The sequence below is a fragment of the Triticum aestivum genome, chromosome 5A, assembly GCF_018294505.1.
Source record: "Triticum aestivum cultivar Chinese Spring chromosome 5A, IWGSC CS RefSeq v2.1, whole genome shotgun sequence".
Lineage (NCBI taxonomy): Eukaryota > Viridiplantae > Streptophyta > Magnoliopsida > Poales > Poaceae > Triticum > Triticum aestivum.
The window spans coordinates 403,893,595-403,912,810 of NC_057806.1; the positions used below are offsets into that span (position 1 = coordinate 403,893,595).

Below are 19,216 nucleotides of genomic sequence, written 5' to 3' on the forward strand. Positions count from 1 at the left end.
AAGTGGGAGACTGTTGGAAATATGCCCTAGAGGCAATAATAAATTGATTATTATTATATTTCCCTGTTCATGATAATCATTTATTATCCATGCTAGAATTGTATTGATAGGAAACTCAGATACATGTGTGGATACATAGACAACACCATGTCCCTAGTAAGCCTCTAGTTGACTAGCTCGTTGATCAATAGATGGTTATGGTTTCCTAACCATGGACATTGGATGTCGTTGATAACGGGATCACATCATTAGGAGAATGATGTGATGGACAAGACCCAATCCTAAGCATAGCACTAGATCGTGTAGTTCGTATGCTAAAGCTTTTCTAATGTCAAGTATCATTTCCTTAGACCATGAGATTGTGCAACTCCCGGATACTGTAGGAGTGCTTTGGGTGTGCCAAACGTCACAACGTAACTGGGTGGCTATAAAGGTACACTACGGGTATCTCCGAAAGTGTCTGTTGGGTTGGCACGAATCGAGACTGGGATTTGTCACTCCGTGTGACGGAGAGGTATCTCTGGGCCCACTCGGTAGGACATCATCATAATGTGCACAATGTGATCAAGGAGTTGATCACGGGATGATGTGTTACGGAACGAGTAAAGAGACTTGCCGGTAACGAGATTGAACAAGGTATCGGGATACCAACGATCGAATCTCGGGCAACTATCATACCGATAGACAAAGGGAATTGTATATGGGATTGATTAAGTCCTTGACATCGTGGTTCATCCGATGAGATCATCGTGGAACATGTGGGAGCCAACATGGGTATCCAGATCCCGCTGTTGGTTATTGACCGAAGAACGTCTCGGTCATGTCTGCAGCCCTCCCCCTCTCCCAAGTCCTCCTCCTCTCCCGTGGTGCTTGGCGAAGCCCTGCAGGATTGCCACGCTCCTCCACCACCACCACGCCATTGTGCTGCTGCTGGATGGAGTCTTCCTCAACCTCTCCCTCTCTCCTTGCTGGATCAAGGCATGGAAGACGTCACCGGGCTGTACGTGTGTTGAACGCGGAGGTGCCGTGCGTTCGGCACTTGGTCATCGGTGATTTGGATCACGACGAGTACGACTCCATCAACCCCGTTCACTTGAACGCTTCCGCTTAGAGATCTACAAGGGTATGTAGATGCACTCTCCTTCCCCTCGTTGCTAGTTTCTCCATAGATAGATCTTGGTGACACGTAGGAAAATTTTGAATTTCTGCTACATTCCCCAACAAAAACATTCTTAATGTTCAAAATGAATCTCTAAGTGACAAGTATCTGAGCATGCCTACAAATGTAGGACAGTCAAGGAATGGTGCTTTCAAGTACCTGTGAGACAGAGTGTGGGAGAAGGTAAAAGGCTGGATGGAAAAGCTTTTGTCGGCAGCAGGAATGGAGGTGCTTATTAAATTCGTGCCCCAAGCTATTCCAATGTTCTCTATGTCTTGCTTCCGACTGCCCAGAGGGCTCTGCGAGAGTGTGACTTTAATCACACGACAATTTTGGTGGGGTAGTAAAAGAGGGAAACGCAAACCTGCTTGGGTAGCATGGGATTTGATGACAAGACCAACGAGTTTGGGAGGCCTTGGATTTTGGGACATAGAGATCTTTAATCTGGCTTTACTGTCAAGACAGGTGAGGGAGTCCTGGACTAAGGGGTCCTTGAGCGTCCGGCCTGTTAGCCATGGGCCGGACTGATGGGCTGTGAAGATACGAAGACCGTAGACTGCACCCGTGTCCGGATTGGACTCTTCTTGGCGTGGAAGGCAAGTTTGGCGACTGAATATGTAGATTCCTTTCTTTGTAACCGACCTTGTGTAACCCTAGATCCTCCCAGTGTCTATATAAACCGGAGGACTTAGTCCGGATAGAAGAGACTCATCATCATAGCCATACACACTAGACCTCTAGGGTTTAGCCGTTACGATCTCGAGGTAGATCAACTCTTGTGACACTCATATTCATCAATATCAATCAAGCATGACGTAGGGTATTACCTCCATAGAGAGGGTCCGAACCTGGGTAAACATCATGTCCCTTGTCTCCTGTTACCATCGACCTTAGACGCACAGTTCGGGACCCCCTACCCGAGATCCACCGGTTTTGACACCGACAACAGGTCTAGAGAATCATGAATGAGCCATCAGCATTGAGTGCGAGGATTCTCAAAGCTGTATACTTTCCCAATTGCTCTATTCTTGAAGCAGAGCTGGGTGCACACCCCTCCCAGGTATGGCGTGCCATATTGGATGGGAGAGGTATTGTCAAGCAGGGTGCAATCCGAAGGATTGGAGATGGAGTTTCAACGAGCATATGGTCAAAGAACTAGATACCGAGGAGCGGAGTGATGAAACCTATTTCGTCCCTAGTAGCCAACCCCCACAGTTGGTTTCAGAGTTAATTGACCACTCCACAGCTTCATGGCGAGAGGACATAATTCGACAAGTTTTCCTTCCTATTGACGCAGAGGCGATCTTACAAATCCCACTTTGCTCGCGTCAAGTTGACGATTTTTTGGCTTGGCACGAGGATCCTAAAGGTCGCTTCTCTGTACGATCAGCATACAGAATGGTACTCAAAACAAAGGTCAGTCGCGAGGCTTGGCTGGAAGAAAGAGAGGACCCATCAAATTCCGAAGCTGAATCTAAGGGGTGGCTATCACTCCGGAAGATCACAGTTCCACCCAAGTTGAGGTTCTTTGCATGGCGTCTGGCTCAACATCCGCTCCCCATGGGGGATGTTCTTTTCCACCGGAACATGGCAACAACCTGCCTTTGCCCCCTTTGTGGCGCGCCCAACAATTGGCGCCATGCTCTGCTAGAGTGTACCGCATCTCGTTGTGTGTGGGCACTGTCAAACGAGGAACTAGTCGAGCATTTGACCATGACCACACAGACAGATGCAAAGCTTTGGCTCTTCTCAATGAGCGAGTCCCTCCCGCCGGAGCAATTTCTTTTGATGACGGTAACTCTATGGGCCATTTGGAGCGCACGCCGTAAGGCGATACATGAGGATACTTATCAAACACCGTTTGGAACTGACAGGTTCATCAGGTCATATATCATGGACATTGAGTTTTTATAGGGAAAGAAGGACAAGCCATATGTGATGTCGACAACAAGGGCAAGGGCATGGATTTCACCCCCCCCCCCCGAGCACATGAAAACCAATGTGGACGCTGCTGTATCCAGGATAGGGAGGTTTGGCGCTATTGGAGCTCTATGTAGAGATGAAGCAGGGGGTTTCTTGGGGGCATCGACACTTGTCTTCAGCAACATTTTTGATCCCCAGATCCTGGAAACCTTAGCAATCCGAGAAGCTCTTGCCCTTGCCGAAGATCTCTATATAAACAAGATGTCCATCGCGTCCGACTGCAAGGTGGCCATCGATGCGATCAAGGAGGGGAGTGATGCAAACTTTGGTGCCATAATACAAGAGACTAAAGCTAGATGTAGTAATTTTTCTTTTTGTATCTTTAGTCATGAGTATAGGACCTCGAACGAGAAGGCCCATAATCTCGCAAAGTACGCTTTATCATTAGGGTTTGGCAGCCATGTTTGGTTAGGTCAGCTCGGAGATCTTGTATTCGTCCCTACCAACATTGTCACGCAGTAATAAAGCTTTGTGAGATTTAAAAAAAACACCAGGATTATTGTTCACATGAAAAAGGGAACCATTGCTCAAGAAAAGAAAAGAAAAAAAGAACCAGGAGTTGGTTTTGGATCACGTTGCGGCACCCGTGCTCTCAGCCCCTTCCGTCAGGGTGGCCACGTCGCAGAAAGAGAGAGAAAGAGGGGCGGTTACAGAGAATGATGGGGAGGTGGGACCCGCAGGAACTACGATTTAGTAGGACGTTTTAACCGCTTAAGAGAATCCAAGACAACAATTACTGGAACATACAAGAGGAAAAGTGGAGGGGAAATAGCTTCGTTTAGCCACAGAACGACGTGGCATATTACGCGGTAACCGGCCTGATTGGCTCCTCTATTCTCTTCTTCTTTGCAATCCAGTCCTCCATTTTCCAGGAAAGGTGCCGACACGTACACATTTTTGCACCGAAAAAAAAGTGTGTGGCATCTCGCCTAAATATAGAATACGGACTGTAATTCCCTGCGCCTTATTCTCGATATACATTCAGAGTTTTTTCGATATACATTCAGAGTTCAGACCCCATTATTGAGCAATATACTAGCATGCAATGCCTGCGTGCATTAGCGAGAATTAATTATTAATTATTGCATCAAATCAGTAATAATGTTGGCAATTGTAAATGCAATGCCTGAGCATCTAAACAAAATTCTTTTGTTAAATAGGGGCGCTCAGTACTGTGCGGAATTTGCAAAAATGGGAGGGATGAGATGAAAAAGCCATAACCGCGGGAGAGAATGGCATGGCGGTTAATGAGGAGCGAGTGGGTGGCGCCGCCCCGGCGTCCCCGGCTTTCGAGGGGCGGTTACCGCGCGAAGCAATCGTTAAGACCACCACTAATCACTGCGCTTGCCTCTGTGTTAAGACCCACCCCAGCAAACTCGAGTTGAGCCGCCGCCTCCGCCTTCGCCTCCACCTCCACCTCCTCCTCCACCCCCTTGACCCCGTCCCAAGGCGGTTGAGCTCTGCAGCGCGCAGCATTAGCAAAGATAGCAGCAAGCAACCACGCCCCGATGTCCATGGCCCCGCTCAGCTTCCGCCCGACAGCCACCGCGCGCCCGCTGTTCCGCTGCTTCGATGACGGCGCCGACCGGGACGTCAGCTTCCTGCAGGACGTCCACCCCGACGTCGGCGACGCGCTCCTCGGCTTCGTCTACGACCCGCTCGACCCCGCCGTCAACGCCGGCCTCGACGAGTTCCTCAATATCCCGCCCTACGGCGACGGCGACGACGACGACGAGGACGGCCGGCAGCGCTGCGCCAAGAAGCCGCGCGCGGCGGGCTTGGAGGAGGACTCGTGGTTCGACTTCACTGCGGCGGACGGAAGCATCGGCCAGAAGTGGGACAATGCCTGCACGCAGCAGGTGCCGGAGTTCCTCCCCGAGTTCGTGCTGCCACTGCCCCCGCCCCCGCCCCCGCCTCCGCCGCCGCAGGTGTACCCGCCGTTCGTGCGCGGAGCGGACGCCAAGAAGCTGCAGGCCGCGGGCAACGGGTCCTCGCAGAGCGCCGCGGCGAGGGAGCGCCGGAGGCGGATCAGCGAGAAGACGGCGGAGCTGTCGCGCCTCATCCCCGGCGGCCACAAGCTCAACACCGCCGAGATGCTGCAGGAGGCCGCGCGCCACGTGAAGCTCCTCCAGGCCCAGGTCGGCATGCTCACCCTCCTGAACAGCATCGAGGTAATTAACACAGCCACGGCATTACGCACGTACCTTGAACCCTTGATCAATTCCTCTCGTTCAATGCAGTACCAATCGTGTTAAAAGATCTCGTCGATTTTTCCAGGACGAGAAGGTGCCGGCCATGGCGCAGGAGCACATGCACGCGCTGCTCGTGTGCGGCGGCATGCAGGAGCGGCTGGCCGCCGAGGGCAAGTGCCTGGTGCCGAGGGCGCTGGTGGACACCATTGCCAAGGACGCCGCCGTCAGGTCGAACGCGCTGGTGAACAGGGACCTCACCCGGTTCACGGAGTCGCTGGCCGCGGAGAAGAAGTAGCCAGGTGCGCGCGGAGTCGCCGGTCGTGGCTGCCGCGCGCGCGCATCGGAGAGCGCGCGCCCGTGCACGGCGTGGGCGTCCTTTTTTGAGAACGCCGCCGGTGCATGCATGCGCGCGCCGCCGCTTGTCGTCGTCGCGTGTATTGCTGACCCCTGACGACGCCTGTCTATAACTGATCGGTGGATTAGGTGTAGGCAATCACGATTGATTTAGAAAGACCACGTCCTTTTAATTTCATTATTATTGCTGGCATATTTTAATTCGTTTCGTAGGGCACCTGTGCAGTGACACTGACATTGTGTTCCACACAGCTGAATTTTGTAGTAATCTCTTCACTGATGTTGTGATTCTCGGTACATTGGTGACTGATAGTTGGGGTTCATTTATCTTCTCAATAATAAGATCTTTGCAAGAAAGACCATGTTCTCTGAGTTTTTTTCTTGTATCCTTTTTTTAAGATTCTTTCTTATCCTTTTGCGTGTCCCTAAGTACATGGTTAGTCGCACGATTGCAGCACGATGCTGCAATTCTCGTTCGTCACAGTACATGTATTTTACCCTTCTCCTGCCGTGCTAACATTTTTGCTAATCAGTTCGGTGTTTTTATATTAAAAAAATCACATTGGTTCTTGTTTCACTTAGGAAAGCGATTAGTATTTTCTTTTAGAGGAAAGCAGATCGCTTAGTCACCTAAAAAAGCAGAGCGCTCAGGGCATCTCTAAGGATGACCCGCAAATTTGCTTCGGGATCTATATGCGGACATGGGGCAGTTAGCGGACGCCGATACCTAAAGCGGCCATCCAACGCTGCCCGCATACATTTTAAAACATTTTTTAACTAACCGAAGGAAATTAATGCAAACACGACAAATTTTCATACAAACCAAATGAGATTCATGCTAACATGACGGTTTTGATTACATTTCAAATATTTAGAACCAAAAAAATGTTCCAACCATAAACCTATCCTACACCGGCGGCCGGCGTCCACTTCCGTTGTATTCCACATCGGCGACCACGTCCTCCATCTGCCGTCTACATGAACGACGGTGTGACGCCCCCGATTCAATTGTACACTAATCATACACGCAAACGTGTACGATCAAGATCAGGGACTCACGGGAAGATATCATAACACAACTCTACAAATAAAATATGTCATACAAGCATCATATTACAAGCCAGTGGCCTCGAGGGCTCAAATACAAGAGCTCGATCATAGAAGAGTCGGCGGAAGCAACAATATCTAAGTACAGACATAAGTTAAACAAGTATACCTTAAGAAGGCTAGCACAAATTGGGATACAAATCGAAAGAGGCGCAGGCCTCCTGCCTGGGATCCTCCTAAACTACTCCTGGTCGTCGTCAGCGGCCTGCACGTAGTAGTAGGCACCTCCAGTGTAGAAGGAGTCGTCGTCAACGGTGGCGTCCTGCTCCTGGACTCCAACGTCTGGTCGCAGCAATCGGATATAGAAAAGGGGAAAAGGGGGAGCAAAGCAACTGTGCGTACTCATCCAAAGTACTCGCAAGCAAGGAACTACACTACATATGTATGCATTGGTATCAAATAGAAAAGGGGTAACATATGTGGACTGAACTGCAGAATGCCGGAATAAGAGGGGGATAGCTAGTCCTGTCGAAGACTATGCTTCTGGTAACCTCCATCTTGCGGCAGAAGAAAAGAGTAGATGGTAAGTTCACCAAGTAACATCGCATAGCATAATCCTAACCGATGATCCTCTCCTCGTCGCCCTGTTAGAGAGCGATCACCGGGTTGTATTTGGCACTAGGAAGGGTGTGTTTTATTAAGTATCCGGTTCTAGTTGTCATAAGGTCAAGGTACAACTCCAAGTCGTCCTGTTACCGAAGATCACGGCTATTCGAATAGATTAACTTCCCTGCAGGGGTGCACCACATTTCCCAACACGCTCGATCCCCTTTGTCCGGACACACTTTTCTGGGTCATGCCCGGCCTCGGAAGATCAACACGTCGCAGCCCCACCTAGGCACAACAGAGAGGTCAGCACGCCGGTCTAAATCCTATGGCGCAGGGGTCTGGGCCCATCGCCCATTGCACACCTGCACGTTGCGTACGCGGCTGGTGAGCAGACCTAGCCTCCCTTATACAAGAGCAGGCGTTTCAGTCCAACGCGGCGCGCGCCGCTCAGTCGCTGACGTCACGAAGGCTTCGACTGATACCACCACGTCGAGTGCCCATAACTGTCCCCGTGTAGTTGGTTAGTGCGTATAGGCCAGTAGCCAGACTCAGATCAAATACCCAGATCTCGTTAAGCGTGTCATTTTGAAGTAACCGCGAACGCCGACCAGGGCCAGGCCCACCTCTCACCTAGGTGGTCTCCGCCTGCCCTGTCGCTCCGCCTTAAAGTAACAGTCGAGGGTCGTCGGGAACCTAGGCCTACCACTACCTGGGTGGAACCACCTGCCCCTCCAGTCCCCAACATCAGAATCACTTGCGGGTACTCAACGAGCCGACCCGACTTTAGTCATAACATGTATAGTATGTATGTATAGTATATACCCGGGATCAACACACGACGTGATCACGGCTCGATAGTATAGCATGGCAGATAGACAAGAATGTAGGGCCACTGATGATAAACTAGCATCCTATACTAAGCATTTAGGATTGCAGGTAAGGTAACAACGGTAGTAGCAAGGACAGGCTATGCATCAGAATAGGATTAATGGAAAGCAGTAACATGGTACACTACTCTAATGCAAGAAGTAGAGAGAAGAATAGGCGATATCTGGTGATCAAGGGGGGCGGCTTGCCTGGTTGCTCTGGCAAGAAGGAAGGGTTGTCAACAGCGTAGTCGATCGGGGCACCAGCAGCGGCGTCAGTCTCGTAGTCTATCGGAGAGAAGAGGGGGAATAAACAATGAGTATATTGCAAACAGATGCATAGTGATGCATGTCATGACAAGTAGCGGTGCTAGGGATGCCCTAACACGGTATGAGGTGATACCGGTGAAGGGGGGAAACATCCGGGAAAATATCCCTTGTGTTTCGCGTTTTCGGACAGACGAATCGGAGGGGGAAAGTTGCGTGTTTGCTATGCTAGGGATGCGTGGCGGACGAACGGGCTCCGTATCCGGATCCGTCTCGTTGTTATGGGCATCTTCCGTGTACAAAGTTTTTCCATCCGAGCTACGGTTTATTTTATATTAATTTTAAAAGATTTTATCATTTTCTGAATTTAATTTAATTCGAAAATAAAAGTGAAATACTAGGTGCACCCAGCTCTGGGTACATAGGAGTGTACCAGAGGGGCTGACATGTGGGTCCAGGGGGTCCCAGTTGACTAGTCAATCTTTGACTGGTCAATAGAGTGTGGACCCCCCTGTCATTCACTGTTTTACCAACCAAATAGATTAAATAGACTAATTAGGATATTAGGATGATTATGTGTAGTTAAACCAAATTAATTAAGTTAATTATTTACTTCATTAATTAATATTTAGTTTCGTACTCCATTTCGTTTAACCCAGGGCGGGCCCCATCTGTCATTGGCACCAGCAGGGCATTGAAGATGTCGGACACGCACACAACCACGGCAGAGAACCGGGCGCGATGCGGCCAGCCAACAGGGGCGTCGACGTGCGCAGGCGAGCGGTAGTGGGGGAACACGGCGGAGCCGACAAGCAACGGCAACGGGTGCAGCCGAGCAGCGCGACTGACGAATGGGGAGAGCATAGAGGGTCGCGGGGTTATGCGACGATGACGGAGCGGGGCGACCAAGGTGCGGCTCAGCGCCGGAGGCGGGGCGCGACGTGAAAAGGGGCTTCCGGCGAGCGCGACAACGGAGGGTGGTGCGGTTGTGGAGCCGAAGCAGGGGAGCCCGCAGACGACCGGTGACCGTGGCGGCAGGGAGCGCGGGCACGCGGCGAGGGCGAGGCGTGGTCGGGCACGGAGCGGGGTGCGGTGACGTCCGGGGGCAGGGAAGAGAGGAAAAGGGGTCCTCACCCCCGTTGAAGGCGTACGGGGCGGCGAGGCTCGACGACGACCGGCCGGGCGGGGTCGAGGAGGCGGTCCGACGGCGTCATGGTTTCGGCGTGGGGGAGGGGGGCTCCGAGCGGCGGCGGCATCGAGGCTGAGCCCCGGTTCTAGATCAGGGGCGAAGGGGACGAGGCGGCGCGCGGATGGGCGTCGGGGATGAGGTGAGGCAGCGACGGCGATGGGGACGGGCACCCTGGGCGCGGGCAGTCATCCAGATCGAGCGGGGGAGGGGGTCATGTGAGAGAGAGAGGGGATCGTGGGGTCGAGCGCCCTCTCCTATGACGGCGCTGGAGGGGGAGGGTGGAGATCGTGGGGTAGTGGGTGCGGCAGGGGTAGTGGGCTAGGGTTCCTGGTGAGACGGGTAAGTAGGTGGAGGGGTGGGCCGGCCTGTGGAGAGGCCGACTGGGCCGGTTGGCCGAGTTGGCCGGGAGGGTTGTTTCTCTTTTTTTATGTTTATTTCCCTTTTCTGTTTTCAAAAATGTTTAACACCTAATTGATTGATTTTTTTAAATATGGGAGCTAGCTCATAAATTGCAGTGCATTAGATCCAAGCACCAAAAACTAGTTTGGGTGAAATACTATTTCATATTAGATTTAGATTAATTAAAAAGTTATTAATTAATGTTTTCAGCCACTCTTTGAGGTTGTTTAAGTCACTTATCAACTTTCAATAATGTTTTTTTACAATTTTTTATAGCCTCTGATTTATCTACTATTTATTGAACATTTTAGTTTTAATATTTGAAAACTTTTATTGTTTGCTTGATTTTAAATTTTGAATTTGAATCGGTTTCGAACTAATGCGAGATTAGCAACAATAACCGAGGTGACGTGGCATCGTTAACGTGGGATTATTGTAGCTTAATTATCCGGACGTCACAATTCTCCTCCACTATAAGAAATCTCGTCCCGAGATTTAAGAGGGGGGGGGGTAAGGGGGAAGGGATTTGGTTACGAAATTCTAACAAATCTTCTTGGTCTTGGATGCTCTTCTTGAAGAGGTCGATCCCTTATATTGACGTCTTCATTTCTCTGCTTCAGGTCATCATGGTGAAGTCGTCCTTTTCTTCGGGAACTCTAACATACTTACGAATAGGTAAGTGGTGATATGTCTCCAATGTATCTACTTTTACAAACACTTTTGCCCTTGTTTTGGACTCTAACTTGCATGATTTGAATGGAACTAACCCAGACCGACGCTGTTTTCAGCAGAATTACCATGGTGTTATTTATGTGCAGAAACAAACGTTCTCGGAATGACCTGAAACTTCACGGAGCAACTTTTTGAAAAATATAAAAAATACTTGCAAAAGATGAAGGCCAGGGGGCCCACCACCTCTCCACGAGGGTGGGGGGCGCGCCTGCCCCCCTAGGGCACGCCCCCTACCTCGTGGGCCCCCTGGTGCCTCTCCGACTCCGACTCCAACTCCAACTCCATATATTGTGTTTCGGGGAGAAAAAAATCAGAGAGAAGAATTCACTGCGTTTTACGATACGAAGCCTCCACCAAGCCCTAAAACCTCTCGGGAGGGCTGGTCTGAAGTCCGTTCGGGGCTCCGGAGAGGGTAATCCGTCGCCATCGTCATCATCAACCATCCTCCATCACCAATTTCATGATGCTCGCCGCCGTGCGTGAGTAATTCCATCGTAGGCTTGCTGGACGGTGATGGGTTGGATGAGATCTATCATGTAATTGAGTTAGTTTTGTTAGGGTTTGATCCCTTGTATCCACTATGTTCTGAGATTGATGTTGCTATGACTTTGCTATGCTTAATGCTTGTCACTAGGGCCCGAGTGCCATGATTTCAGATCTGAACCTATTATGTTTTCATCAATATATGAGTGTTCTTGATCCTATCTTACAAGTCTATAGTCACCTATTATGTGTTATGATCCGTTAACCCCAAAGTGACAATAATCGGGATACTTACCGGTGATGACCGTAGTTGGAGGAGTTCATGTATTCACTATGTGTTAATGCTTTGTTCCGGTACTCTATTGAAAGGAGGCCTCAATATCCCTTAGTTTCCGTAGGTACCCCGCTGCCATGGGAGGGTAGTACAAAAGATGTCATGCAAGTTCTTTTCCATAAGCACGTATGACTATGTTCGGAATAGATGCCTACATTACATCAATGAACTGGAGCTAGTTCTGTGTCACCCTAGGTTATGACTGTTACATGATGAACCACATCCGGCATAATTCTCCATCACTAATCCATTGCCTACGAGCTTTCCATATATTGTTCTTCGCTTATTTACTTTTCCGTTTCTATTGCTATCATCACTACAAAATACCAAAAACATTACTTTTACTACTGTTACGTTTTGCAACCGTTACCACCACTATCATATTACTTTGCTACTAAATACTTTGCTGCAGATATTAAGTTTCCAGGTGTGGTTGAATTGACAACTCAGCTGCTAATACTTGAGAGTATTCTTTGGCTCCCCTTGTGTCGAATCAATAAATTTGGGTTGAATACTTTACCCTCGAAAACTGTTGCGATCCCCTATACTTGTGGGTTATCAAGACTATTTTCTGTTGCCGTTGCCGGGGAGCATAGCTCTATTCTTTGAGTCACTTGGGATTTATATCTGCTTATCATTATGAAGAACATGAAAGATCCAAGAACCAAGATCTATCCCTCAGCTACGAGGGGAGGTAAGGAACTGCCATCTAGCTCTGCACTTGATTCACCTTCTGTTTTGAGTAAGCTTGCGACACCTAAAACTGCTTCTGCTATTCGTTCTGATATGTCGCATGTTATTGATGATGCCACTTCTGCTATGCATGATACTTATGATGAAACTACTTCTATGCTTGATACTACTGTGCCACTTGGTGATTTTCTTGATGAACAACTTGCTAGGGCTAGAGAGATTGAAAATATTGAATCTGATAATACTGATGAAAGTGATGATGAAGAATCACTTGTTATTTCCGAGGGTTATGTTTTTGATCAAGAAGCTTCTTTAGCTATTTTAGCTTGCAAATATAGATACGAACTTAAGAGGTTATTATCTAAATGGAACAAGCAATCTCTAAATGCTAGAATGAAACCTAACCCTGCTTTTGCTACTTCACCTATTTGTGTTACCGATAAGGATTATGAATTCTCTATTGATCCTGATATAATTACTTTGGTTGAATCTGATCCTTTTCATGTCTATGAATCTGAAACTGTTGTGGCACGTCTTACTAAATTAAATGATATAGCCACCTTGTTCACTAATGATGAGAGAACTCGCTACTTTTATATCATTAAAATATTTCCGTTCTCCTTAAAGGGTGATGCTAAGATATGGTTTAATTCTCTTGATCCTGGTTGTGTGCGTAGTCCCTAGGATATGATTTATTACTTCTCTGCTAAATATTTCCCTGCTCATAATAAACAAGCTGCTTTAAGGGATATATATAATTTTGTGCAAATTGAAGAAGAGAGTCTCCCACAAGCTTGGGGGAGGCTTCTCCAATTACTTAATGTTTTGCCTGATCACCCTCTTAAGAAAAATGAAATACTTGATATCTTTTATAATGGACTAACCAATGCCTCCAGAGATTACCTGGATAGTTGTGCTGGTTCTGTTTTCAGGGAAAGAACACCGGATGAAGCTGAAATTCTATTAAACAATATGTTGACAAATGAAAATAATTGGACACCTCCGGAGCCTATTCCTAAACCAACTCCGAAGAAGAGGGATATTCTATTTCTCAGTCCTGAAGATATGCAAGAGGCAAAGAAATCTATGAAAGAAAAATGTATTAAAGCTGAAGATGTTAAGAATTTACCTCCTCTTGAAGAAATACATGGTCTTAATTTGCCGCCTATTGAAGAAACATATAATCCAAATCCTTCTCCTATTGAATAAAATCATGGTCTTGATAACCCGACACAGGTAGTAAAGGTAAATTCTCTCTGTAGATATGATAAAGCTGAAATCCCATTTACTAAGTTTGCTAGCCCATGCTTAGATGAGTTTGATAAATTTATGGATAAGTAAGAAGATTTTAATGCTTATTTTGGTAGACAATTTAAATACAATTCAAATATGTTGAACACTTGGGTGATTATATGGCTAATGTCAAAGGTGAACTTAAACTTGTTAGTAAACATGCTTCTATGGTTACCACTCAAGTAGAACAAGTACTTAAAGCTCAAAATGATTTGCTCAATGAATTGAATAGTAAGGATAATGATAATGCTGTTAGAGTGGCTACTAGAACTGGTAAAATGACTCAGGAACCTTTGTATCCTGAAGGCCACCCTAAGAGAATTGAGCAAGATTCTCAGAGAAATAATATAGATGCACCTAGTCCTTCTAAAAGGAAGAAAAAGAAAAATGATAGGACTTTGCATGCTTCTAGTGAACCTGTTATTGAACCACCTAAGAACCCAAATGATATTTCTATTTCTGATGCTGAAAATCAAGCTGGTAATGAACCTGAAACCAGTGATAATGTTAATGATAATATTCATGATGATGCTCAACCTAGTAATGATAATGATGTAGAAATTGAACCTGTTGTTAATCTTGATAACCCACAATCGAAGAATCAAGGTTATGATAAGAAAGACTTTGTTGCTAGGAAACACGGTAAAGAAAAGAGAACCATGGGTTCAGAAACCCATGCCTTTTCCTCCCAAACCATCCAAGAAAAAGGATGACGAGGATTTTGAGCGCTTTGCTGAAATGATTAGACCTATCTTTTTGCGTATGCGATTAACTGATATATGCTCATAATGAATCCTTATGCTAAGTATATGAAAGATATTGTTACAAATAAGAGAAAGATACCGGAAGCTGAAATTTCCACCATGCTTGCTAATTATACCTTTAAGGGTGGAATACCAAAAAAACTTGGAAATCCCGGTGTACCAACTATACCATGCTCTATTAAAAGAAACTATGTTAAAACTGCTTTATGTGATCTTGGAGCCGGTGTTAGTGTTGTGCCTCTTTCTTTATATCGTAGACTTGATTTGAATAAGTTGACACCTACTGAAATATCTTTGCAAATGACCGATAAATCAACTGCTATTCCTGTCGGTATTTGTGACGATGTGCCTGTTGTAGTTGCAAACGTTACTATTTTAACGGACTTTGTTATTCTTGATATACCCGAGGACGATAGTATGTCTATTATTCTTGGAAGACCCTTTTTGAATACTGCAGGGGCTGTTATTGATTGCACTAAAGGCAATGCCACTTTTCATGTTAATGGTAATGAGCATACGATACACTTTTCGAGGAAACAACCTCAAGTTAATAGTATCAACTCTATTGGAAAAATTCCATCGATTATATTTGGAGGTTTTGAATTGGGATAATTAGATTTATGCCCCTAGTTGTGTCCCACTCGTCTGTTTTACCCCTAATTCCCAAAAGTCACCGGTTCTGTCCAAGTCACTTTGCTCTTCTTATGCTTTTGCCCTTTGACCGTTTGACCGTCAGTTTGAAAAATTCATAACTAATTCATACTAAATCAGAAAAATGCAAATAAGATACCAAAATGTTCGGAAAAAACATCACCTATATGTGAGTGTCATTTTCATTCATGAAAAAAGTGTTGGAAGGTGCCCATCCAAGTTTTAGCTCTTATGCTACCACCATGAATAGTAAAATCTAAAAAAGTTCAAAAAATTCAAAAGAAAATTTGGTGGCAAAGAATGACAAATTTTTGAAGTGCCTGCCAAGTTTCATCAGGGAATAACATTCGTGGGTGCCGTGGCAAAAAAACAACCAGCACTCCAAAATAGATTATTTTTTTGCCACGACTTCCACGAATGTCATTCCCTGATGAAACTTGGCAAGCACTTAGAACATTTGACGTTCTTTGCCGTCCTATTTTTTTAATTTTTTTGAATTTTTTAGATTTTACTATTCATGGTGGTATCAAAAGAGCTAAAACTCGGATGGGCACCTTCCAACGCATTTTTCATGAATGAAAATGACACTGGCATATAGGTTATGTTTTTCCAAACATTTTGGTATCTTATTTGCATTTTCCTGATTTAGTATGAATTAGTTATGAAGTTTTCAAACTGACGGTCAAACAGTCAAAGGGCAAAAGCATAAGAGGAGCAAAGTGACTTGGACAGAACCGGTGACTTTTGGGAATTAGGGGTAAAATAGACGAGTGGGACACAACTAGGGGCATAAATCTAATTATCCCTTTGAATTTCCTCTTCCTACTGTCAAGAAGAAATATGATATTCTTATTACTGGGGATGTGCATATCCCCGTTGAGGTAACATAGTGTTATTCGAAATTTCAACAGTTCCATGTTATTCAGAACGAGTTCGTTAACAAGACTTGATCAACCTTGTTAGTGGATTCCTTTTGATGAGCATGAGGTGGATGAAAGTAGAAGGCACGACCTTCTGTACCCTACTTTTACTTTCTGTTATTTATATTAAATAAAATAAAAATAGTATTTTCTGTCTGTTATCTGAATTATCCATGCAATATAAAAATACGCCAAAAATAAAAGTTCTCCAAATGCCCTAAAATTTAAATATGTTTTTTTCTGGAATATTTGAGAATATTTGGCACTGAGAACACAGCGGGGGGGTCAACCACCTGCCCACGAGGGTGGAGGGCGCACCCCCTGCCTTGTGGGCCCATGGTGGCCCTCCTCCACTTATCCTTTCACCCACACACTCCTTCTTCCTCCCCCAAACACGAATATCCAGTTCATACCCGAGTCCAAGCTTGTTTTGCTGCCATTTTCGATCTCCTTGCTCAAAGCACCTCTCACAAAACTGGTTGGGAAGATTGTTCCTTGGTATGTGACTCCTCCATTGGCCCAATTAGTTTTTGTTCTAGTGCTTTATTCATTGCAAATTTTTGCTGCTTAGGTGACCATGTTCTTGAGCTTGCATGTCAAATTTATATGGTCAAAAGTAGTTTTGATGCATGATATAGGCCCTAGGCACTTGTAGGAGTAGTTGCTATCAATATTATTGAGTTTGGTTTACTTTTATTTTGAAGTTACTAAAAATTTCAGAATTTTTCAGAAAATGATGAAGATACTTTTGAGGGGCTCATCGAGCCAAAGCTCGAAGGAAAAGGCACCGAAGCCTAAGTATAATCTGCCTCGCACCGCGGAGGTTCGGGCGTGTGAATGGCCTTCCGATGATTTCTTGAGAGCAGCCGGGATTTATGAAGATTTTCATGAATTGGCTAAGAATGCAGGCCTCACAGCTTTCCTCCACGACTAATGCGATCAGTATCTCTTACTCACAAGTACCTTTGTGCAAAACTTTCATTTCCATTCTAGGAGCTCACCACCTACGGTGGAGTTTCATTTATATGATGAGCATAAGGAGATGTCACTTTATGATTTTTGTCGGGTTTGTTTGGTCCCTTTCGAGGGCAAGACAGAAGAACCACATCGTGATGATGTGGACGGGTTTATTGATACTATCACTATAGGGGAAACAAGGAAGGTTTCCGATGCACGAATCACTAGCATACATTTTCCTGTTTTATGCTATTTTGCATTATTTGCTAGTCGTTGTTTAATTGGTCACGGAAACTGTGGAAACCTTAGTATCCCTGATATTATTATTTTGCTCCACGGTTTATACGGTGATAACTCTGTTAGTATGGGCGGCATTATTGCTAAACGGTTAAGTCTGAACCATACCAAGGGCCCCATCTTTGGAGGCATCTATGCTTCACGCCTAGCTGCACATTTTAACATACCTATTAGACATTATGAGAAGGAAGAAAAAATGCTGCCTCGTGTTTATTTAGATTATAAAAGTATGGTGGCACATGATTTTATTGTTAAGAATAGGGCAGGAGAACTTAAATATAAATTGTTCTTTGATAAACATCATCCTGAGACTATTACCCTGCCTGCTCCTTCTTTGTTTGATTTATCTGCAGGCCGGTACCTTGTTCTGTTGAAGGCTATTCACGCCTACCGGAACCCTGCACCAGCTACGGAGCCAGAGCCGGAACCACAAGTTGATCCCTCACGACAGTCTAATTACCATTGAGATCCAGAGATGATTGTCAGCTAGTGGCAATCGGAGTCTTCTTCTTCTTCTCAGTACGACCCCAACTACTATTATGGATATCCGCCAAGCCAGCCGCGGACATAGACCAACTTAGGCCAAAAGCCTAAGCTTGGGGGAGTATGTATTTCCCACCGACATTGCATTTATGTTCACACACTCATTGCTAGATGTCGGTGCTCATACTTTTTCATTGTATCATCCATGCTAGTTTATTTTCCTTTTTATGCTTTCTTCTTGTGTGTTTAATAAACCTTAAGAAAAACCAAAAAAATTTAGTTCTAGCTTTTAGTTAGTTCAATTTACATGCTTGTAGTAGTAATTAAAAAGAAAACCCAAAAGATTTCTTGTTCTTCTTTTACTTGTTGGGAGCTCTCCCGTGTATATAGTTTTATTTCTTTTCTTTCCTTTGGGGGTCGATGGGAGAAGACCATAATTAAATTGTTGAAGTGGCTCTTATATGCATTATTATTGATCTGACAAAAGAGCCCATATTGCCTTGTCTTCTCCTGTTCATTGAATGCTTGCAGATTCCAGCTTAGTCCAATGCACACGCACTATTATTATTATTCACATCGTTCGGTCGTGCAAGTGAAAGGCAATTATGACGATATATGATGGACCGACTGAGATGAGAAATGCTGGTATGAACTCGACCTCTTTTGTTTTTGTAAATATGATTAGCTCATCGTTCCTGATTCAGCCTATTATGAATAAACATGTTTGCAATGACAACTAGATATCATAGTTTCTTGTGCCATGCTTGATTAGCTATGATTTATAATGGTTTACCTTGCGTGCCAACATGCTATTGAAATGGTTATGATGTGGTATGATAGGGTGGTATCCTCCTCTGAATGATTTAAGTGGCTTGTCTTGTGATAACCCACAAGTATAGGGGATCGCAACAGTTTTCGAGGATAAAGTATTCAACCCAAATTTATTGATTCGACACAAGGGGAGCCAAAGAATACTCTCAAGTATTAGCAGCTGAGTTGTCAATTCAACCACACCTGGAAACTTAATATCTGCAGCAAAGTGTCTAGTAGCAAAGTAATATGATAGTAGTGGTAACGGTAGCACAAGGTAACAGTAGTAAAAGTAATGTTTTTGGTGTTTTGTAGTGATGATAGCAATAGCAACAGGAAAGTAAATAAGTGAAGAACAATATATGGAAAGCTCGTAGGCAATGGATCGGTGATGGAGAATTATGCCGGATGCGTTTCATCATGTAACAGTCATAACCTAGGGTGACACAGAACTAGCTCCTTCATTAATATAATGTAGGCATGTATTCCGAATATAGTCATACGTGCTTATGGAAAAGAACTTGCATGACATCTTTTGTCCTACCCTCCCGTGGCAGCGGGGTCCTTACAAAAACTAAGGGATATTAAGGCCTCCTTTTAATAGAGTACCGGAACAAAGCATTAACACATAGTGAATACAGGAACTCCTCAAACTACGGTCATCACCGGTAAGTATCCCGATTATTGTCACTTCGGGGTTAACGGATCATAACACATAATAGGTGACTATAGAC

The 19,216-nt window shown here is 45.5% G+C and overlaps 1 protein-coding gene across 1 annotated transcript; it reads left to right on the forward strand.

Moving 5' to 3' along the window:
* Positions 1 to 4,516: 4,516 nt before the first annotated feature.
* Positions 4,517 to 6,056, forward strand: LOC123107012 (uncharacterized). The gene is made up of 2 exons (XM_044529022.1): positions 4,517 to 5,313; positions 5,420 to 6,056. The coding sequence occupies exons 1-2, from the start codon at positions 4,651 to 4,653 to the stop codon at positions 5,627 to 5,629; spliced, it is 873 nt and encodes a 290-aa protein (XP_044384957.1). The 5' UTR covers positions 4,517 to 4,650; the 3' UTR covers positions 5,630 to 6,056.
* Positions 6,057 to 19,216: the final 13,160 nt, after the last annotated feature.